Source organism: Sphaeramia orbicularis, chromosome 6 (genome assembly GCF_902148855.1).
Source record: "Sphaeramia orbicularis chromosome 6, fSphaOr1.1, whole genome shotgun sequence".
NCBI lineage: Eukaryota > Metazoa > Chordata > Actinopteri > Kurtiformes > Apogonidae > Sphaeramia > Sphaeramia orbicularis.
The window spans coordinates 46,399,016-46,424,033 of record NC_043962.1 but is presented as its reverse complement, the minus strand read 5'-3'; the positions used below and the strand labels follow the sequence as shown (position 1 = coordinate 46,424,033).

The 25,018-nt window shown below is 38.4% G+C and overlaps 1 protein-coding gene across 5 annotated transcripts in view; it reads left to right on the top strand.

Annotated features, from left to right (window-relative positions):
* srpk2 (SRSF protein kinase 2) overlaps positions 1 to 25,018 on the top strand; it is a 131,491-nt gene that overhangs the window by 28,305 nt on the left and 78,168 nt on the right. Inside the window, exon 1 of one of the 5 annotated variants that reach the window (XM_030136936.1) lies at positions 11,018 to 11,775. The exons of the other annotated variants lie outside the window; for them this stretch is intronic. Within the exon in view, the coding sequence (XP_029992796.1) occupies positions 11,738 to 11,775 (38 nt within the window). The 5' untranslated portion in view covers positions 11,018 to 11,737. Of the gene's footprint in view, positions 1 to 11,017; positions 11,776 to 25,018 lie in introns of those variants that run through there. 5 annotated transcript variants of the gene reach the window in all.

Here is a 25,018-nt window from a genome sequence, read left to right as displayed (position 1 = left end):
TCTTTCATAATAATAATTAAAATTGTACATATATTGGACCTTATTTTAATTTATTGTATTTTTTTCCAGTGACCCTAATCCTCTTCCGTACTTTCTGATATTGGGTTTTAAACACACGTTTCTTTACTTCAAAAATTAAATGCATGGACATTTTTGTAACTCCATGAAAAAAAATCAATTGCATTGTTTTTTTTTTCATGTCTAAGGAGGAATTAAAACACTGAAGAAAAAAATCTAAAACTAAGGTTCTCATAATTCATGCATGGAAGGGTTAAAAAGGTCTTAAAGAACTAAAAAATATATTGTATCTACTAAATTAGTATATATTTCACTCTAGAGTTGGGGATTAGTACCATTTCCTCTCATGCTAGAGGCACCTGTGGTTCTTCCAGTTTATTTAAATCATCCAAATATTTGCCCATTTGTGCAGAATTCTTCCCTTTAACATTCCCTTTCATATTTCTCACGTTTCATCATCAGTATTCTGTTCATGGATCACACGGTTTATCTGGGCTAAGTGTTGTTACAGTCCTGTCCTCCATTAGCGAGGTGAAAGGGCTTTAAAAAACATGAAGTAGCCCATTTTAACGGCGAGATCGGTGTTAAGTGTTACCCAACCCCAAATGTGATCAAATCAGATCTATTATTGTGGTGAAGCAGCTGCTGAACCTGAGGTCAAAGGGCAGGACGAGAGGGCAGAGGTCTGTCATCCATCAATTAAACACACACCACTTAGCTAATGGCCTTTCACGCACATTACACACACACACACACACACACACACACACACACACACACACACACACATATATACAGAGGAACAGGTGTGGCTACTACGGGGTCATAATCTTGTTGGTTTTTGGTATCAGCTCTGGGTAAACTGTATATCATTAGCCCCCCCTCTCCTCATCCACTTACTGTGCACATACTCTTGCTTTAAATTGCAAAGTGCACACATTCAGTCGTATTGCTTCTGAGTGCATTCCCTGAGGTAATGAGGCACAGAAAGTGCAAGCTGCTTGTCTGTGTATGTCTGGATGAATTACGAGCATTCAACACTGACCAGCGTCTGTGTGTGTGTTTGCGGTGGAAGGGGTTGTACTGTTTTCTGCTAAACTGAAAAAAAAAATATAGTGACAGAACCTGAATAAGAGAAAGAGATGGAGAGGCAACACCTGCAAGATAAGTCCAAATGCATGCTCACACAGGAGACCTTCTGACTTGTTACATCAGGGAATTCACAGGTAATTAATGAGGTTATTTATCACTGTATTTCAGTGAAGTGAGCTATGGCATTGACTCTCACCGTGGTAGCGTAAACGTGCAGGCTGGCTCACTGAGTTGTAGCTTAGTGGGTCACATAAATGGAACAGAGCCATGATTAATATGACTTGTTCTACCTGGTTCTTTTCTACTAGAACAAGTCAAAACAGCCACAGTGTAAAAAAGACCTTTAGGCTCTTAATGAGTTCAGTTTTGTTGAAATCTGAGCTGTTCTTAAAGGGCTATCTGTGTCACTTCTTCCACAGGCAAATGAGCTTTCCATAAAATCAAATGACCTTAAAATTATAGTTTTTAAGAACATCACCAAGGAAACCAGCGTCAACTGTTACGGGGGCAAGCTAATGACATAATCTTGCATTTCCATGAGGTTGGAAATACCAGTGGATGTTGTAAAAAAGGCTAATATATAAGGGTTTTTAGGGTTATTTTTATCAACTATCTTCCAAAACCCTGGTCTAGTAATGTTAGTGGCATTTTTGTTTGTTTCCTTACCTAGAAACAGCTACACACCACAGTCGAAAAGGTTCAGTAGATCTTGAGCAACCATACTTAATCATTTCTGTGATCTTTCAAACAAATGTATAGACTGTAAAGATCCGCTTTTGTTTGTGCAGCTGCTTCAACACAGGCCGGAGGCTGTATGTATAAATCAATCTGTACACCAACCTGAATCTCCACACTCATGGATTCACAGACTCTGATGTATGAGGTTTTAGTGCTGCTCTAGTTCTCAGATGCAGACTTTTTGACACCATTACATTATGCACATTTTCCCTGTTTAGACGTGGCCTTAGTTGTCTGATCTCAAGTGGCTCGCTGTCAGCAGGTCAGTTCATATCTGCTATTAGAATGTGTCCTCAGAATGTGTCCGGAGTTATCACTTGTGATCAGATCTCTCTCCATTTGCAAACAAACAAGCTCACCGACAGCCTGAACGCAGTGTAAGCTTTTAATTCAGGTTGAACTGGCTTTGAAATGTTCCTTTGCAAATTTAATACACTGTGCTGCTTGAAGGATGCAGCTTTAAAGGTGGAGGGTTTTTTTTTCTTCTTGGAATAGAATAGAATAGAATAGAATAGAATAGAATAGAATAGAATAGAATAGAATAGAATATGAAAAGCTACCTAGGTGTCAGTGCATTTGATCTGGAAAACACGGCTGTAAATGGTCTTATATACCACTATAAATAAAGACACTGTGTTAAATTTGATGATCCTAGTGGTTTCTCTAATCCAGACATGTGGGTTTTTCATGAATCTCAGTTTTTAATTTTTAAATCTCTAACTTTTAATCTCAGGTTTTGTATGTAACCCGTCATGTCCACTTGTATTACATGCAGAACCTGCCCATTTAAACACAAATAAATTGCGAATGATTTTGCAACAGTGGTCATTTTTGTGAAACACTCTGCCTTGCATAAATAGTTCAATTCCCAAAATGTACCTGTGAGAGAATAAAAACATATTAAAAAAAAAAATAGTTGTGCGTAATTTTTGTGTCCTTTTGATTGTGTTACATGCAGATTTTTGTATTAAATGTAATGTAAAATAATATAAAAATGTGTTTTATATGAAAAATAGTTTCTCTTTTATCTCAGTAAATATTCATTTTTAAATAGACCCAAAGTGCTTCCAAACTTGCTTCATAACTTTAGTCTTAGTGCTGGGCAGCAATTGAAATTTTTAATTTCTGCAATTAATCACATAGTTATGGGGGGGGGGGGGGGGGTTGCCAGTATCAACAGCGTGCATTGCCTTTAAATGATATTTCAGACTTGAAGTACTCTGGTGATTAAAAAATAATTCCACATGTCAGTGCTTACAAACAACTTTGTCCTTCTCACCTCCACCATCTGAAGACATTTAAAATGAAAATGTCCATGGAACAGACTGGTACTTTTCTCCATGTTTATGTCCACACCAGTTTATTTCCGCTTGTGAGTGATTGACAGGAGTCGTAAGTCCACTAATAAGTACTAATACTAATAAGCTCAATAATATGTGACGTTCAGTTGTTAAAAGTAAGCAAAGGGGGCCCTCTAGTGGTCGGAATAAGTTGCACTAACGTATGTTTTGTCCTTGCGGTGTTCCCGTAGTGAGTTCGGACACAAGAAGGAACTAACTTTCTTTCACTCTGTTTGTATGGCCCGAAAAACATTTGCCTGTGAGTATTTTATGTTCAGTTGTTGTAAGAATGAATAGTATAAAATATCTCTGATGCAAACCTTTGTTGCTGGATAAAAAGACGTTGTAAATCTTAAATTAATCTGTAAATGCTAATCGTTAGCGTGTCTATGGATTTTCCCATTCAAGTTAGTGTTGAGCTAGCGATCTTTTTTCCCATTCATTTAAATGTATAATGCCATGTAAATGTACTAAGACAATGAACAGAACTGAGACATATTTTGTTAGTATGTTGCAGTTAGGGATGCACCGATACCACTTTTTTCCAGACCGACTACGAGTACTTACATTTGAGTACTTGCCGATACCGAGTACCGATACGAGTACTTAATAATCCCATTCCAGTTCTTAGTTTTTAGTTTCAGTTTTGTAAATTTGCTTTATTGTCGTTGTCATTAGTCTGACTGGAAAAAAGTGCTGCTACTGACATTTAATGTGATGGAATGAGTGTTTCTCAATTAATCCACCAGGGGGCGCTGCTCTGAATTAACCATACTGGACAAATACCACGAAGAAGAGTAAAGTTTTTTGAGAAGAAGACAGTCATTAATAACAAACATGGAGACGACAGAGGTAACACTAATGTGATACTAATATTGCAGCGTTTTCTCTGGTAAGGTTTAACAGCTTAGCTTCAGCAGGAAGAGAAAAGAGAAATGAGGGATAAGTTTCGTTTTCACTTCTGTTGGCGGCACGGTCCGCACCGCTCTGTACTGTATTCTCATTCTGTGTACACATCCGCCAGCACCTGGAAAATGGATGGAATGTACACAGAGGACGGACAGAACACTGCGTCCGTATCTGTCTGTGTCTTTAACGTTACTTGCAGTCAGCGTTACTTTTATCACCGTCATTTATTTTGAAAAATCTCCACACTCTTCACACTCCACACACATTATTCCTCCTCTTCGTACCTGCTGCACTGAACTGTGAATGTCACACGGCCTTAAGTGGTATCAGTGCATTTGTATTGGATATCTTTTACGAGTATGAGTACACACACTGAGTACCGGAGCTGATGCCGATACTCGTATCGGTATCGGTATCGGTGCGTCCCTAGTTGCAGTTTTACAGTGAGTCTCAAGTAAAAGATTTGGAGAGAAGTTTTCGGCGTCCGGCTTTTCTTGGGAAACCTGTTATCTGTCTGCCGAGCTAATCGCTACGCGCACACAAGCAGGGGCAGAATAATAGGCATTAGAATAAAACGGCATTAACATGAGATAAAAAAGTGGTCGCCGTTATTTAATGAATGTGTTAACGCAGTAATAACATGTTAACTTGCCCACCCCTAATTAGTCTACATCTGGTTTGAATTTTTAGCCCATGTGTCCTGTGTTTAGGGACCAGTTTCATAGAAGCACCCTGTTACAAACGGGCAGAAATCAATAAAAAGTTGTTCAGCAGTATGTCTATGTTACATACTGGAGATGTAGCCTTTGTCCTCTTTTTATGGCTACATGTACTGTCATGATCGTGTGTCCTTTTCCTCCTTTTCATACCTTTTGAGCCCTTGTGCACTCATGCATTCAGTGAATACAGCTGTGGCCGACGTTAACTACCTGTGAAGGTTTATCGATCAGACCTCAGGCTTCCCGTACTAACTTCCATTCACTCCTCATGCTCTCCTAAAGACCGGCTACTTTGTGTGAAAGTGAAATTGTGTATGCTTATGTGTTGTTGCCACTTGGGGGCAGTGTTTTCTCTGCAGACAGAAACAACAAGGCTGCTGACACAAAGAGCACAGTCACTGTTAAAGCAGCAGCATCCTTCTCGTCTGTGTCAGGACATGTACACACACATATCCAGTGGATTGTGAATGCTTGTTTAGTCTATGCCATTGCGCTTTGCAGTGACTTTTGTCTGTGATGTGTTCGAGTGTATGTCCAGCAGCAGTTTTCAACCTGTTTCTGTATGTATGTGTGTGTTTCTACGACTGTGTGTGCGTTTGCATGAATAAACCCCTTCTCTCTCCCCCAGCATCCACCAGGCAGTAAGTAGAAGTAGGCCGCTTAAAGATAGCTCCCGGCAGCCTCAATACTGGCTCCCAAAATATATCTGCTCATGAGAGTCATCATCTCTCCCCCTCCCCCTCTTCCTTATTCTTCTTTTTCTCCTTCTCTATTTGGAAATAGAACAAGAATCAGCCTTTGAATTTGCAAATTGATAGCCTGGGTGAATATCCTGAGGTGTGAGGTTGTGCTTGCATAATGTAAGCATGCGTGTGAATGTTTTCTTTTGGTAGTCTCGCTTGGAAATTCTCCCAGTGGAATATTGATTGTACCACATCACCCAACAAAGACATAGGGTGTTCATTCTGTTATCCACATCCTCCCCTGTGCTTTGACCTCACTGGGGAATGTGTGCATGAATACTTCACAGAAGGACACGTAAGAAAAATTAGTGGCGTGATGCAAATTTTCGCCTAAAGAGTAAGAAGACAACTGGATCTTTAGCACTAGAGTTAAAGCTCCAGTATTTAAACAGTTCATTTATTTACCAAAACCAATTTTGATCATATTGAATAGAGCTTGGTGATGAGAGCTGGCCAAAAACATTTATCTTAATGTTTTTCCAGTGTTATGGACAATGTGGGATTTTACTTAGTTATTTTCAGGCTTCATGAACTGAAGACAAAATATGATTCAGAAATACAGGGTGGGGAAGCAAAATTTACAATGAACATTTAGTTGTTTTTTTCTCAGCAGGCACTACGTCAGTTGTTTTGAAACCAAACATATATTGTCATAATCATACCTAACACTATTATCCATACCTTTTCAGAAACTTTTGCCCATATGAGTAATCAGGAAAGCAAACGTCAAAGAGTGTGTGATTTGCTGAATGCACTCGTCACACCAAAGGAGATTTCAAAAATAGTTGGAGTGTCCATAAAGACTGTTTATAATGGAAAGAAGAGAATGACTATGAGCAAAACTATTACGAGAAAGTCTGGAAGATACTATTAAAGAAGAATGGGAGAAGTTGTCACCCGAATATTTGAGGAACACCTGCGCAACTTTCAGGAAGTGTGTCAAGGCAGTTATTGAGAAAGAAGGAGGACACATAGAATAAAAACATTTTCTATTATGTGAATTTTCTTGTGGCAAATAAATTCTCATGACTTTCAATAAACTAATTGGTCATACACTGTCTTTCAATCCCTGCCTCAAAATATTGTAAATTTTGCTTCCCCACCCTGTATACTTTCTTCACTCAGATGTTCCATGTTGTACAATTAGTCTGGGGTGCCAATAAAGGGGGGGTAAACATGACAAATTCATGGGGTCCAGCATTTGTGGGGGGGGGGCATAGAGCAGTGGAGTGGGTCCAGTCAATACAGGTTAGGAGTTGGAGAAATTTTATGTAAGGTCCGCTGTCTAACAGAGGCATAGAAGTCAGGAGTCGGACGTTGAAAGCATGTTAAGTTTCGGTTTTGTTTCACGCTAGCGTAATTGAGATTATGTATTGACTGCACCCCCCACCCTGAATTTATGAAGGGTCCACAACGTTTATGCTTTCATGGGGCCCACAATGGGTAGCAGCGCCCCTGCAATTAGCAAACTACATGAAACATGTCTATTTTTTCTTGAGCAAGAAAGAGGAATTATCTTTGATTTTGCAATTTAGGAATTTCTCATAACTTTCGGAAAGCAAAACTTCAATCAATCAAAAATCAATTGGATATATTGCCCAGTCCAGATGGTACGGTGGTGCAGTGGTTAGCATTGTTGCGTGGGTTCTCTCCAGGTACTGCTTCCCTCCGTCATACAAAGACATGTATTTTAATAGTTTAAGTAGTCTTAAATCGCCCATAGATGTGAATGTGCGAGAGAATAATTGTTCGTATGTATATGAAGTGGCAACACATCCAAGGTGGACCCCCCCTTCACCGGTTGGTAGCCTGGATAAGCTCCTACACCCACCCTCTTGAAGATTAAGTGGTTTGATGAATGAATGTATGAAGGACTGAATGAATAAATGACTATTGCCTAGCCCTAACTTGACTTAAATGCTTAAGAAAAACAAGTCAAATACTCTGTTTAAAGCCTCTTAAATGTTAATATTTTCTCAATTTTTTCATCTTATTTGACAGTAAACTGAAAATCTTTGGCTTGTGGACTGAACAGGACATTTAAATGCAACATTTTAGACGTTTTTTTTTTTGTTTTTTTTTTTAACCATCTGCTTACATTTTTGGCCAGATAATTTCTTAATGATTTCAGGAAAATATGTGTCATTGTCTTTTTCCAATGAGCTACAATTTTTAGAAAGATTCATCTGCAAATATATTAACACAAAATATTTTATACTGTTACAAAAATAGAAATTTTGTCTGTGTTAATTGGTCATTATTTGGCAATCTTATTTATTAAATTGTAAAAAAAAAAAAAAAAAAAAACACCAACTACTTGATAAAAAAAAAAAAAACTGTTTCCGTTTGCAGCCCTATTTTACCCAGCGTTCGCTTTGACAAGCTCCGCTACCTCCCATGACCCCAAAATTGGGCATGTAAAATGAATGAATAAAAAGTGCACCCTCTCATATTAGCTCAATATTCCTCTTGCTGTCTGGATGCTCTGAGACCCAGCGCGTACTTTACCCCCCACTGGCCCATATCCACAGAGAATGAGGACAATAGTTTGGCTCAGAGACATGTGCGCCTAATGTAGTCCTTTCATGTGGGAAAGTGGAACTGCATGGAGGTAGAAGAGAAAAGAGATCATTGTGTTCCTGTTTTCTTTCTGTGTGTATCTGTCTCCTTCTCTCGGGCTTGTCTCATGCTTTGATGGCTCTCAGATATGGCTGCATTGTTTGTTGTGTTATTGTGATAACGCATTTGTCATAGATCTCTCAGTAGCGGGTCCAAAATTAGTAGCTAGAATCAAAGACAGGGCAAGTATTTCTTACTCATATGGATATTTAGTGAAATATTATATCATTTATGTGATCAAACTGTGTTGTTTGTCTTAGTGAATGATTATAATTGATAGTCCCTAATTTGGGTTAGTGTTATTGAGATAATGAGATAGCTTTAAGTGAACAGTTGTGTCTGATGTAATCCAGAACAGTAGAGCGCAACACTAGGCTGAATGTTGTCACTGTAGTTTTTTGTTTTGTTTACATATGTTTGCCATATTGTGCATTTAGGTCTATGTGATATGACAATATATACCATGTGTTGATAAAAAAAAAATGTATATAATTTCATATTATATACAAATTTGGCTTTGTATTTGTTTTGTATTTTGTGACATATTTATTTACTTGCTTTGGACTGGTAAAATGTTGTTGCATCATTTCATCAGGTTTATATTTACCTATGTTTTGTACTTTCTGGATATGTAGTTTTACACTTGGTTTTGTTTTCATTTGGTACTATCTTTGGATGTATTTAGTTGGTTTGTCTGACTTTATACAGTATGATTTTATAGCTAGTTGTGTATGGCTAACCATTAAGGTTATTATTATTTAGAAGGGGGCAGGAAATATAAGATTTTCTTCATCCTGCTCCTTTTCGAGCATGGATGTGTACATGTTTGTTTACTTGATGATTATGGGATGTTTACTGATGAAATGTACAACCATGAACGAAATAAATAAATGGAAAATGGAAACATTTATATCATGTTACAGATGGCGCTCTTTAGGACATTATTTTTTTGTCATTTTTGTGCTTTGGGTTGCAATGCATGTAAGAAATTAGCTTGAAAGCAACACAAACAAACATGGGGGAGAGTGAACGTGCCAAAGAGGAAGTGTTTGTCTGAATATTCCAAAAAAATTAGAGGAAAGCAATCATATATTTAACCCTGTAAAGCCTGAACCATTAAATCATTCGCAGAAAATTCCACTTCTTTGAAATTGGAGGCTTTATTGGTTCTTCTCAACAAACCAAAAATACTTTTTTCAAATATCAATTTCCATGTATGAATTTGAATTTTGTATCATATTTGATACATTGGGTCTCAATGCTCAAAATATTATTTTTGAACAAACAAAAACATAATATAACACAAACATGTCTAACAAATTGGTAATTACTTTTCAAAACTGGCAAAGTTCTGGCTCCTTCCTCATTAATGACAGTCTTGTAGTGTCACAGGAAAGGCCTCTGGTGAATGAATTCCTCTCCCCTGGTGGATTATCTGTGTGTTGCATGTATTGAATTGTATACATCAGGTTGCTTAAGAAAAAAAAATCCCTTCAAAACTCATGCATCAAATATGACACGTTTAGCATTATAGGGTTAAGCTGTGCAAGGTAAGGCAAGGCAGGTTTATTTATACAGCACATTTCATGTACAAGACAATTCAAAGTGCTTTACATAAAACAATAAAAGCATTACAGCAAGGAAGCAATAAAAAGTGTAGGCATGAGAAAAAAAGAAACAACCCCCCCCCCCCTAAAAACAAAACCAGATAAATATATAAAACAGATACAAATTTTAAGCTTAAAATAAAGATTTTCACATACACCCTCGCATACATATACATGCACACACATGCCGATGCACAAAAGAATGTCATGAATGAATGTTCAGAACAGTTACTGCATCATGACTTAAGTCTTATGCTTCGGATTTTTTTACCCATATCAGCCACTGAAATGAGTAATTTATTTTGTTTCAAGGTATAGGTTTATGCTAATTATTATGTATGTTTTCAGAAATTGACTTCAAGTGATTTATCATATTTTCAGCATTAATTAATGCTCTGCAACATCCAGCGAAGTGTGTTATCACAAAGAGGCCTTGATCATCCTCAGTTCATTTACACAATCTCATAGTATAAATTACCTGTATATCATACCCTCTAGTAATTCATGTACGTATTTTCGCTGTTTATCATTAAAAACATGTTGTGCATTTCACATCAGCCAGTAGCAAATACAGAAATTGACACTTAAGTCGCTGATAAGTATTTGTGCATGTGTTGCCTGTGTATATTCCCTGGGTGACTAGTCTGTAACATTAACCTCAGGTTGCCCTTACAACCCCTGCTGCACATTTTCGCATACACCCTCACATACATATACATGCACACACATGCCAACGCACACCCACAGACCAATATTGAGGTCAGATTGAGAGATGAGACAGACCCCCCATCATGGCACACCCTGTGGCTACCTCTCCATGAGCTGTTCACTCATGTAGAAGCAGACCCATCTGCCCGAAAGTGATGGCGAGAAAATAGAGATGGATGGGGGATGCAGGCGGGAAAGGATGAGACCTGCACATGCACACACAGCGATATCCAGAACAGACAGAGGTGGAAATGGGGTTTGGAGAAAACCAGGGAGGATGCTAGATAGAGAAGAGAAAGGGGGGGGGGGGGGGGCAGATCTGTGCGGCGTTGCCCTGAGATACAGGATGTCGTAATAAGGCAATTGGGAGAAAGAGAGAGAGACGGAGAGATAGAGAGAGAAGGGGGAGATGCTAATTCAGAGGAGAAAAAAGGGGGAGGAGAGTACGACTCAAGGAGAAAGGCATTAATTTTCCTGTCTGTGCGAAAAGCCGACACCCCTCTGCCTGCGCTGAGAGTGGAACATTCCAACTTGCTCTGGGCTCTGTTGTTGTGCAGAGCTGCAGAAGGCCTGATAGAGCCAGCTAGACAGAGAGAGAAGGAAGGGAGAGATACATAGACAGAGTCAGACAGATACTGGATCAGGAGTCTGTGTATAAATATCATCGCCCGGTTGAACCAGCGACACCAGAGAAGAAGGAGACAAAGGGAAGAGGAAGACAAAGAGGACCTTCAGTGAAAGCAGGGAAAGTGAAAGACAGACAGAGAAGCAAGGTGAAGGAGGAGAAGGAAGGAAGGAAGGAAAGGGAGGGAGGGAGGGAGGAAGGAGGCTGGGGCATGAGGAGGGGCGCCTGACTGACATTGCTGGTCTTGCTATCAGCTCACACAGACACACACTCAGACACAGACAGGCAGACACACAAACGCAACCAGATTGTGCACTGCACAGTCGCTGCTCTTTTTATCCTTTGCGAAACCTTGTCCTCCATCCTTTCTTCTCCTCTGAGCGAGAGGACAAGAGACAGAGAGAGGAGGAAGAGGAGGAGGAGGAGGAGGAGGAGGGAAAAGGAGGAGAAGGAGGGGAGGCAGTAACCCTCTTCTCTCCTTTTGCTCAGACACACAGCAGAGAGATAGGGAGAGCAAGAGTCAAAAAAAAAATAGAGAGAGAAAGCTGTTTTCTGTTCTATCATTCCTTCGCCGTCTCCTGTGGTCCCTTGGCCAGCGAGCGGCTAACAGGCACCGCTCATGTCCGTGAACTCGGAGAAATCCTCGTCCCCCGAAAGGTAATACCTCCTCCTCATCACCCCTCTCTCCTTAGCTCTCATTTCAGCCTCATATGTCTGTGTGCACGTTACCCTTCCTGTTATTTTGTTTTCTTCCTCTGCACCTCAAGCACACTCCAACCACCAACCCCCTCACCACCTCCATGTTTTGTGTCCTCTCTTTTCTGTTTCTGTTTCTGTCTGTGTATTCTAAGCTGGTTTCAGCTATTGTCTGGGTCACAGCGATTTGACTGTAGCAAGGGAAAAAAAAAGTGCAGTGGTCCTTTGTTGCACGGAGCTTTAACATTTCATACAGTAGATGAATATGAGCATCCCCGGTTAACACCATCAGATAAAATCACCTCTCACACATAGACTGTTATATCAGTATACAAGCTCCTGGTTCCTTCAAGGTTGCAACGTTTCCTATGACAACAACACACACCACTGTCTCTTTATGGTGCTGGAACACAGAGCTTACACAGCAAGAGTGTCAACACACGTCAACATTAGCACAGCCAACAGCAGCAGCAGCAGCAGCAGCAGCAGCGCATCTCAGCAGCGATGCAAGACAACAGCTCACATGACGCACCTCAGTGCATAGCATTACTGAACAATGGCATTTCTGAACAACACTCAACTTCAATGAAACACTCAGGTGCTTTTAGGATATTTTGACCAGCTTTGAGGCTGTACATTGCGTCACCAAAATATATATTATGAAATGTCAAAAGGAAAAACACATTCATAGCAAAGTCATGACAGTCATAACAATCTCATGATACATTGGTGGTAACTGAACATGCACAGCCACCATATGTGAGACAAAGACTTGTTCATGCAGCATCATTTCACATTGTATGACAAGATGTATAACAACACAGTAGAGCATGAGGATGTGGAGTATAGAAATGGCTTTGAAACAGTTTCAGACTCATAAGAAGCCTTCGTCTTAATAATTTTCAGCTATTTATGTCTAATTAGATCCTCTCATGCAGACTTACAAGATCAAAGTGAAGTCTTTTATTTCTTACAGGGCTGCTCAGATGACCCTGATTTATAAAAACCATGTTGGTGTTGGCCCTTATACTTCTTTTGACAAAACTTCCCTTCAATAATAACTCACTCTATTAAGGGAAATGGAGTTTTCAAAGGAAACAGGATGGAAGAAATATTTGACCAAGACAAAGACTTTGTTGTTGGTAGTTTCCTACTCAGTTTTTAGCCGTGGCTCTTGAAGCAAATCGTCAACGTCGTGATGTGTGTCTAAACAGTTTACTGCGTACATAGAATCCATATTCATTCAGATCTAATCGGACCAAGCCCACATTCCTCCTCAGAGTGGAAATGCGGAAAGAGCTCGATTTGACGGGTGCTGGAGGGTGAGGAGCAGGCAGACTGGATGACTCAGGTAGGCACTGATGCTGTGCCAAGTACAATCAGGCAGAGCTGCCGCCGTCCACGCAACCTATTGCCAGACCTCAGACTGGCACACTCAAACACAACACAGTGGGTAAGCAGATAGGCAGAGGTAAATGGGCACTAACATTATAAGGCATTACATGGGCAGTTGGGCACAGAGGAGAGCAGCATTATTGGCACTTTTGGAAAGACACAATGTAAAGTTTAATTTGGAGTGAGAGGGAGTAGCAGTGAATACTTAAACCACTTTGTGACAATTACTGTAGTTGGTGATCAGTACTTTTGAATGCATGGATAGAAATGGCCACGCACGATTGTAGATTTAAAGACAGGACTTCTCATCTTAAGTTTTCATGCGTATCATGTATCATCTGGTGTCCCTGCTTGATGGTCTTCGGCAGATCCTTAAAATAATGCAATAAATGATGATGCTATATTTGCTTTGGAAATCTTTGTAAAGAATTAGTCATTTTAACCCTTTCATCCATGAATTATGAGAACTTTAGAAAGATTTTTTTCTTGAGTGTTTTTATTCCTCCTTACACATGAAAAAAAGAAACAATGCAATCAATTTTTTTTTTCATGGAGTTACAAAAATGTCCATGCATTTAATTTTTAAAGTAAAGAAACGTGTGTTTAAAACCCAATATCAGAAAGTACAGAAGAGGATTAGGGCCACTGGAAAAAAAATACAATAAACTAAGGTCCAATATGTAAGTCTTATTATTATTATGAGAAAAAACAGTCAGAATTCTGAGAAAAAAGTCAGAATTTGGAGAAAAAAGTTAGAATTCTGAGATTAACGTCAGAATTCTGAGTTTAAAGTCAGAATTCTGAGAAAAAAGTCAGAATTCAGAGTTTAAAGTCAGAATTCTGAGGAAAAATAAAGTCAGAATTCTGATATTAAAGTCCAGTGGCCCTAATCCTGTTCCATAAGAAAGTAATATGAAAACAATGAAATAAAAACATTTTTAATGCTGCAAATCTGATGTTTTCTCACCCTTTAACATATTCTAGTCCTAGTTATTACTCACATCATGGAAATAACATGCAAAAAAAAAAAGAAACCTTTGTGTCTGCCAAATAACAGGTGATTTACACTCAAACATGTTAGTGCAGATCAGGTTTATGAAGAACAGCAAAGTGACAGTAATGGTCTAAATATCAGTGAATGGGATGATGCGTAAACAGCCACTGTGTTGGCTGATATGGAACTAAACCAACAAAACCCATAAATATACAAGAGAACAGCTGGAGAAGAACTGTCCACTGGAGTGACCACTATGCATGAAAGGGTTAAGATATTGGAGATCAGAGTGAGTGGAACCACCAACTATCATTCATGAGTGGAGTGGTTCAGATATGAGCTTTAGCAGCTTGACATCAGTAACAGAAGCATTAGCCATGAAGAAATGTCAATGTGATATTAGCTGGATTGAAATATGGTTAACGCTGGTTCAAGGATTAACTATGAGACCTGTTGTACTGTTATTTTTGTGAATGTAAGGTCAATGACGCCTTGAAAACTTTCTTAAAATGTCATGGATTGGCTTCCTCAAACCTGCAGATACCTTGTTATCTCTTAGATGGCATTTCCCCTCATCTGTTGTTTGGGTCACAGCAGCCTGAGTGTAATTAAGCATACTGCAGCAGTCCATTGTTGCATGGCAGGTAACAACCAATAGATACACTTACACACACTGCTGCTACCCTTAACAGCTGAGACATCTCATATGACACCAGTAATACACGCTGCCTATCACCACACCTCACGTTGACCTGTATGGGTACAGACTATGCTGCTTTCATACCAGTAATTTAATTTCTTATCTGTGGGTATTCATGTAGAAATTCCTTATGATGTTATCAGCAGTGAACCTTACAAATACACCAGCTGATAACGCCCCTGTACTCAAAGCTCTGTCCGAATGTCACTTGCCAAAGAGTCCTCCGAGGACCAGGGGAATGTGGCGCTTTGTGAGCGTTACATGGACAACTGGGTCGCCTGTTAGACTGAATATATGCAGATACCAAGCAGAAAAGAGGGGAATGATTATACTCATTCATTTGCATAAGTTGGCAGCTGTAAAAAGGGATTGATATGGCAAGGCATATGTTGGAAAGATCAGACTTATTTAGATGCAAATACACCGGTACTGGTGCTCTGAGCTCACCGTAGTACACAAAGTAATCCCTGAAGTAAGATCAGTTGTAGTTTATTAAGCAAAAATGACAAAATATTTCCTGTTTCTAACCTCTTAATTATAAAAATGTATTGCTTTTCTTTTCGTTTAATTGGAAATTGCTTTGGAATCAACTTAAAAATGTCACATCAGGCTCTATCGATGGAAAACGTCATAATATTGTAATTATGAGTTTATTTTAAATCAGTGTGTATCTTTTAATATTGTCTTCTTCCTTGATATTGCTATCTATACTGACAGATGACTGATCTCAGAACTTCTGTTTGCTCCACATAAAGCAGCTGGACCTACTGTTTAGTTTTGTTCAAGGTCTATATTTGTTTGTGGATTAGAATCCAAACTCTATTTTCATCCTCTGTTTTGAGGTATATCAGCACAAATTTTCTGTCCATAACGCCATCTGGGCCCCAGGTGTGCATACGTACACTCGCACACTTGCACAAAAACATACACACAGTATCCTGGAGTGCTTCTGGGAGACTTGCTTTAAGTAATATGTTTTGTCAGCAATACAGCAGAACAGATTGACTTATATCTCATGACTTACGTGTATTAGAGTAAATGGATAGACGGACTGAAGGGTAGATTCAGTAGGCTTGAAAAGAGCAAGAGGTGGCACCGTGACAAATTTCTCTTGGAGCACTTGCATTAGGAAGACGATCCCTCTTGTGTAACTCGGCACTTGAGGCATGGTGGAGATGGAGATAGATAGAGGACAAGGAGTGAGTGTGTGAGGATACGCGAGTGTTTTGACATCCTTGTTGCGTGTGAGCAGCTTAAAGCTTCTTTCTGCGGAGCGATGAAATGCCGTTTTAGGTCGTAACTGGCGGCGTTGGGCGGAGGGCTTATGTCCTTTTAAAGAAACTTTCTTTGAGGATTAAAGAAAAGTTGGATAAATAAACACTCCAAAGGTCAAAAGTTTACTGGCTTTGTTGCCAAACTGGTACGCTCTTGTAGTTCTTGTGAGGTACGAGTATCGAGAGGGAGTGGGTAGACCTTGAAGTGTTTGATGGAGGTTGTTCCAGGAAGTCTGTTAACTTTTTTGTCAAATATGTTTTATTGAAAAACAAAATGTAGAAATCCTACAAAAGGACAAAAAAAGAAAGATCTTTTTTTATAGATAGATAGATAGATAGATAGATAGATAGATAGATAGATAGATAGATAGATAGATAGATAGATAGATAGATAGACATCAGACTTTATTTTGAACATAAGCAGGCAAAAGAAATTACCAATTTAAACAGGACACTTATATATTGAAGGAAATTAGTTAACCAAAAAAGAAAATCAAGGCCAGACGCCTTATTCTATTAAACTGGAAGAACAAAATTCATCCAACTCATCAGGCTCTGTGGAAAGATATTATGCAATACTTACATTTGGAAAACATCAAATTTTCAAAAAACAAAACAAAAAAAAAACATCAGAAAAGGACTCTAATTTGTGAAAAAATGTAAGGCTTTACATCATTTGATTTGTATTTCTATTGTTTTTACTTTAGATTATTATTTCAGTTATATCGTATTTTTAATTCTTTTTTTTTTCTGAGTATTTTTTATTTCCACAGAAGTATTTATATAAGCCTTTTTGGCTTCTATCCCCTCCTGCACAATGGTGCTACTAAATTGTTTTTTAAAGTTTTTCTCTTGCCGTTTGCAACGTGTAAATAAATAAAATAAAAAATAGATAGATAGATAGATAGATAGATAGATAGATAGATAGATAGATAGATAGATAGATAGATAGATAGATAGATAGATAGATAGATAGATAGATAGATAGATAGATAGCAGACTTTATTTTGAACATAAGCAGGCAAAAGAAATTACCAATTTAAACAGGACACTTTTATATTGAAGGAATTAAGTTCACCAAAAAAGAAAATCAAGGCCAGACGCCTTATTCTGTTTAACTGGAGGAACAAAAATCCCCCAACTCATCAGGCTCTGTGGAAAGATATTATGCAACACTTACATTTGGAGAACATCAAATTTTCACTAAAAGATAATGTAAAGTTATTTTATTCAATTTGGCAACCCTTTATAGATTACTTTTTTTTTTTTTAATGTGTGTGTATACATGTGAGTGCAGGTGTAGTGTTCTCGTTCTGACATCACATATATTGTATACTGTATATGACCTTTTTATATTGTCATTATTCTAATTTCAATAAAAAGAATTAAAAAAAAAAAAAAGAAAATGAATTGTCACTCAATGTATAGCTATTTCGTTGTGGCTCTTTAAGAATACTTTATGTGAGAAAAGGGGTAGGAAGAAACCGATCTTATATTGTCCTACCCCAATATATTTAGTTCCAATAAAGGAACTAAATACTAGAAACAAAGGGGCACAGGCACCCTTGCATTCTGGTCACAAAATACATAATAATGACAAATACTGATGCAAAATACTGTAAATAACATAGAATGAGACCATTGAGGCTTGTTCTTTAGATAACAGGTAACAGATCAGGAGCGACCAAATATTATAAAAATGTGACTCTGTTCTTCAAAAGGTACCTTATTTTTTTTCCAGATTAACTAAGAGATTTTTTCTTCTTCAAAAGCGTCAAGATTCTTTTTTTTTTTGTTTTTGTTTTTTTTTGTTTAGCTGTAACTAGACTGTAGCAAAGGAGTTGCTGCTGTGTTTCTTTAATACAGCTGAAATGTCTCATGTTACAAGTATGATCAAAAAAAAGTGTGTTTGTTGGTGTCGAAATTTTATGTAGTAGAAAAAAATGCTATATAACTGCTTCGTGCTCTATTTTAGTGTTTTTGTGTGTTTCCGCCTTTTAAATGTGGTTGAATTATTTTCTTTTTCTGTTCTGCTAGAACTGCTAGTCTTCAAATGCACAGACACAAAAGAAAACAGGAAGAGGAGGCTTTAAGAGAAATATGACTACATTAGAGAAGGGAGATAAAGACGGATATAGCAGGAATGTAGCATAACACACAAGCCATACTGATGGACTAAGCATCATCTGATGATAGACGTGGGGACTTTAAATAAACAACAAAGACATACACATGTTTTCAGCAGTATTTAAAATTTTCCATCTCATCTCCTCTTTCAACGGTTGAAATGCACGTTACTGAATGCATCCAAATACTTCCATCCAGCCTTTGTCCTGTCTCCTATCTTTGGCTCCTTACTCATGTCTAACGGCACTATGAAATGAAACCAAATCTGCATATGTGTGTGCAGTGGTGGTGGTGGTGGTGGTGGTTGGGGGGGTTAAAGGAGCAACAAAGCCGAAAAGGATTAAAAGAAAAGATAAAAGAGAGGAGACTAGAATAGGGCCTAAAGAGCAGCAGAGGAAGCTGTGTGAAGTACTGGAATACGTCCAGTCTGTCAGTAAGCCAACCCAATGCACCAGGCAACATCACATCAGCCCCAGACGGGCAGGGTGGCAGCCATCGCATTCAAACACTACGGCTTCAGCTGGCCTATATGGCTTCCACCATCTTCTCTGTCCCGACCCACATTGCCACGGACACAAACAGGGCACGCTAACACACTCCTAGACGTGTGCAGCCGCAGCCATACCACGACATGACAATAGCTAATGAAGCGTGACAGCGAGCTAGCAAGCAAACTAGCCACCCTGCCCTGCTTGTCTGGCTTCCTGGCCTCCATTATTCACCAGCCCCCTCACCCATGTCTAGAAAAAAAAAAAACAACAGATATTTGCTTGTGTTCATTCCTGATTTGCCTTCTAGTTTCACTTTGGAACAGATAAGGGAGAGTGACCCTTCCACTCTCGTCCCTATTGTGCCTCGAAAGGCTTTCACTGATGTAGGAATGGTAAATAAAAGTGCCTGAGGTCGAAACCGGCCTAACCTTGAATGTAAGGCGCTGCTTTTTTTGTCGTGTCACCACAGAATAAGACTGGGACTTTCCATCCTGCTCTATGAAGTCCTCTGTGGTTAATCAGTAAAAGGAATCACTGAGTCAAACATCCAGCAGCCACGAACAAGACACCTCACAACTAGTGTCAAAGCCGATTGCTATGGCGACACCCCCCAAGGAGTGGTCATGTGATACGGACAAGGGCACCCGATCTGTACAAAAGCACCCCAGCAGGGTTGTGGCATAGCAGAGTGCTGTGAGGGGTCAAAGGTCATGCTGTGAAATCAGTAGATATAGACAGTAGGATGATGCTTTTAACCCTTTCATGCATGAATTATGAGAACCTTAATCAAGATTTTTTTCTGAGTGTTTTTATCCCACTTTAGGCAAAAAAACCCAAAACAATTCTATTGATTTTTTTAGCCTATTTTTTATGGAATTACAAAAATGTCCACACCGCTGGACACCATACGTTTAGTTTTAGAACCAAAGAAACTTGTATTTACTGATATACTGTGTGAAAACTATGAAATACAAACATTTTTAATGCTGCTAATCTGATGTTTTCTCACATTTTAACATACCTGCATGGAGATAATATGCAAAAAAAAAACCAACTGTTAATTACAGTCTAATAACAATAAGCAGTTTTTTTACTCTGAAACATCTTACTGCTGATCAGGTTTATCTAGAACAGCAAAGTTACAGTAATGGTATGAATTGCAGTGTATGGGATGATTAATTAGCATCCACTGTGTTGGCTTGATATGGAACTAAAACCACAAAATCCATGAATATACAACAGAACACTTTTGAACAGTTGTCCACTGTAGTGACCAGTGTGCATGAAAGGGTTAATGTGGAGGGTGAAATAACCATCTGACTTAAGAATTCATCCACAGACATGCTCATTTTTCCTTCATCAGCGACACCAAATTGCAAGTTTGTCATTGCAAATTTACAATGACAAGGAAATCATACGTACATAGGACTTTTTTTGTGATGGGATCCACATTTCAACCAGAGAGAACGCTCATCATCTGAATTGGTTTTGGCTCTCTTGCTGTGTGTTTTTTCTCCGTCCCTGTTGACTCAGTATGTTTATGTAAACAGCATTCCAGTCTTTCCTGAACTTTTCTGGTCATGTCTCTCACTCCCTCCCCTTTCTATCATTTCTTTACTTTCCCTTGCTCTTATTAGTTCGTCTTCTTATCTATCCCTCTTCTTTTTTCACCTTTATCTCTCTCTGCCATCTGGTATTGCTTCCATTCAGACTCTTTTTAGCTCCTCTACTGGAAGCAGGTCTCATGCATTATTTGTGTCCACACTTGAAGCTTATTGTTGTTGTGCCTGTTGCTGTGAAGGGGTTGTAGAGCAAACCTTGTTCAAATGTACACAACATGCACCCTTTGTGCATCACTGACACTGAAACTGAAAGGATGAAGGAGGGAAAAACTCAACTAACTGCTTAAACCAGTGGTTCCCAGCCTTTTTTGGCTTGTGACCCCATTTTAACATCACAAATTTTTGCCAACCCTAGACATGTTTTTGTTAAAATTAATTTGTTTTTGATCATGTAATACTTTGCTATATTATGTTGCAAATAAATGTAAATTTTAGATGAAATTTAGTCTATATAATGAATGTTAGTATGGACGGAGGCAGAAAAGCCAGGTGTAGATTACTGCACAAAGTGAGAATTTTATTTTCCTTGGTCAAGATATGTACAGTCAGTCCAGCTTATATTTACAATGAATTATGAAAGAGTTGCAGCATCTTAACCTTTAGGGTCTGTACCTATTTTGGCTGTTTTTGAGTACTTTTGATTTTGCCTTTACATACTATATAAAGAAATGTTTACTATACCCATGTTTTTTTAATCTTTTTTTTTCAGCATAACTTCATCAATAACATCTGCATATCATTTTTTCACTTTAACCTACTTGATCAACACAAAAGGACAAAAAACACACAAAAAAATATTAAAATCTGATTTGAAAAATGTATACAATTAACAATGAACATTTGAAAGATGAACAGTACCACAGTTCTTCAGTTTCTGCTTCAGTTTGTCATGTCTTTTATGCTTTTATCTCAACTCACCATATATTTTTGTACATTTTTTTTTTTATCAATTACTAGAAATTTCAGGCGACCCCATTTGAATTCCACTGACCCCACGTGGGGTCCCGACCCCAAGGTTGAAAAACACTGGTTTAAACTAACAAGTTGGGAACATAATGACATCTATACTGCCCTCACTACCTCTACCTACGCAATGTTTTCACTGTTCCTGTATCAGTAGTTACAAAGTGCACCAATGGGGTTCTCTTTATATTTAATAAGCAATTCTAGTAAAGCTAATATTCTTATTGAAAGTACCAATGCAGCTCAGATTATGTAATGCAGGCTAATTGAAGAAAAATGAAGGTAAACACCTCCTTCAGTCGCTGTGAAAGTCCTATACACCCCTTCCTGAGTAATCCATTTAGCTGCAGTGTGCATAGTTAGCATGCAGCCACGGTCTTTCTCTCTCATTACTTTACAGCTATCTGCCATCAGTGTATTAGTTTTTCTGGAGTCGACTTCTCTGCTATGACACGATGTAAGTTATGCTCAGCAGAAACAGGGAAATGGAAGGAGAGGGAACAGACGAGGACACAAAAGCGAGGAAAAAAATTTTAAGATTTTTTCGGAGGATAATAACAGCAGAAGAATCTGGCCCATTGATAGACGAGGGAGACTGATGATCCCCCAGAAAACTTGAAGAAGAGACGGAAAGAGAAGAAGATAAAGACTAGTACTGCATAATTAATCACATTGCAATCTCAATGTCAGTCTTTATATAATCGCAAACGGCTGCAGTTAAAAACAGCCAAATAAGAAGGTTTTGCGTATTTATACTGGTTTAGTTTGAGTTGGAAACACGTTAAACTCCAAAATGATAATCTGTGCATCTATCTTGATAACCAAGCAAAAAGACTGAAATTGCAATATCTCAAAGTAGTTAACTCTTTTTTTTTTTTCCAACCCTAATAGAGACGTAAGGAGCAAAAAACAGGAAAGGACAGGAGAAACCTCAGGAGAGAGCCGATGGAGGTGGCTGGGGAGACTCACATAGACAAAGAGAAAAGTCACAAGGGGAAAAAGAAGAGGGGAATGAAAGTGAGGGAAGATGGAAAGAGAAGATAGATGGCCCTCTGCAGACTAGCGCAGTGTGTTGGGTAATGCTAGGTCACCAGGGGACTAACCTCTGATGCTGCAGCATTGAAGCTGTGGAATGATAATAGCCTGTTTGTGTTGGCGTGTTTCTGTTTGTCTATGCATGTGTGCGAAAGAACCATGTTTACGTTTGAAGTACCACTTTTTGTTCCCGTTTGTGTCCTGCTACAGAAATAAACACGCAAACAAACAGATAAATACGGACATGCTTGCACAGACAACCGCTTTTCAGTAGTTCCTCATGCCCCCTAGGATTGAGTCACTAGACTACCGCATAACTGAGAACTCTATTCATCTGTTGTGTCTGAGAACACTATTTAACTGTCGGGACTCTTCCTGCAACATGGTCATGCGTGTGTTTTTTGTCGGTCTACTGCAGCTCACAACGGGTGGGGTTATAGTGCTCCAAGTTATGAAAGACTTCCAGATTGTGGACATGCCACCTTGGCACATTCACATCACATCCAAGCAGTAAATTGGTGGTAATGTCCTGCAGTGCAACAGATTTGTGTTTGTGTTTTGGGTGTGGCGATCTGAATGTGGGCGTGCTATGGGTACTTTCCCCCATCATCTGGAACGACTGGACACATGGGAACAATCTCTGTAAGATTACGCAGATTGCTAATGGAATGGAAACTCACTTTAAAAGTCACTAAAAGAAGAACTTACTGTACTACTCTATAGGAACGAAAAGTACATCAGTTATTCACATGGTATAAAAACACAATACAGTACAGTGATACAGCACATTTTAAGAAAGTACACAAGGAGTCATGAAAGATTACCATGAACAATTTATATAAAGAGAACAGTATTGGGGTTGAAGCAATAATTTAACCCAGGGATGTCAAACTCATTTTAGTTCAGGGGCCACATTCAGCTAAATTTAATCTGAAGTGGGCCGAACCAGTAAAATAATAACATTATAATTTATAAATAATGTCAACTCCAAACTTTTCTCTATGTTTTAGAACAAAAAAAGTAAATTTACATTATGAGAAGGTTTACATTTGCAAAGTATCCTTTCAAACAATGTTATTAACATGAACAAACTGAAAAAATAAGTGTAATTTTAACAATATTATGCCTCAGTTTATCTCATGTACATTGTAACTTACAGATCACAGTGGATCTACAAACACACAAAACATTTAATAACAGGCAGAACCTTGTTAAAATTGTATGTACTTAAGACATTTCAGGTTGTTCATATTTGTTTGGGTTATTCACATTTTTTGTGAAATTAAACTTTGTTTTAGTGTAAATACATGAAAATATTTACATGTACAAAGAGAAAAATTTGGAGTTGTCATTATTTTTATGTTATTATGATCATATTTTACTGGTCCTGCCCACTTGAGATTGAATTGGTCTGAATGTGGAACCTGAACTAAAAGGATTGCCAGTATCTTAGTGTAATTTTTGCATTTCTCAAATTCATCCCAAGGGCCGAACTGGATCCTTTGGCGGGCTGGATTTGGCCCCTGGGCCGCATGTTTGACACCTGTGATTTAACCCATCAAAGGGGCTATATGCATGTGGTATTTCTATTTTTTTTTTTTTTAATCAAGATATTTATATTGAAGTTTTCTCAATATAATACAAGTGCAGTGCTGAATGGTCCTGGCAGAAATCTGAAGTAAGCATGGGTGTAAATCAATCGCAGCTAGCACCACAGAAAAAAAGAAGCAAACAACAGACTACATAAAATAATCCCTCCTCAGTCATTGCCAGTGCACTAGACATAATAAAGGATCACTATCAAAACAGAAACCTACGCTAGGAGTAAGTATGGAGTGAGCAGTATTATTAAACTGCACCTAAACATCAAGCATTTACAGGGTCTGGAAGTATTTCTATTTTTAACTATGAAAAAACAGACATAAAATTATCAGTAGAGTGTTTGGATTAAAGAGCTCTGAAGCTCTGCCGTCAGAAAGTCACCAGATGGGATGAGAACCACCAAGAAACAACTTTTAGAGTCAAAGAAAATGACTCGGTGATAAAATCTAGAAGCACTGTTGTTGTTTCTGCCACTGGATACAGCTCTGAATAATAAGAATGGAGTTTGATGCTGAACTGGCTGTGTTTCTTCTACATGGGTGAGTTTGATTATACAGCTTATGAAGGTATAAGATTATTATGGGATGTTATCTTTACTAAGTTGCTGTTTGTTGATCCATGATTCAGACCAAACTGTGACAGTTTGAACGATTCCCAACAGATCTTTAGTTCAGCTACCGACAACATAAACCGAACAGAAAACTGAACTGATGTGTGGTTTTACTGTGGCTGTTTTCTGTCTAAAAACGTAACAGAGCTATAATGTAAACTGTCAGCTGATTAAGAATATAAGATACTGACTGTCAAAATAACCAGCTCTGAATTATAGTTTGGAGATGAAAACCTGATGATACTGTAATTCAGATGTGTGTAAACAATGAACTTTATATTTCATTCTGTAAGTCCTACAGTCTGTGGATACATAGCATTGATTCATTGGTGTTTTTGTTCATCCTAGGTAGTGTTGGGCAAATTACTCTTAAAAAGTAATGAATTATAGT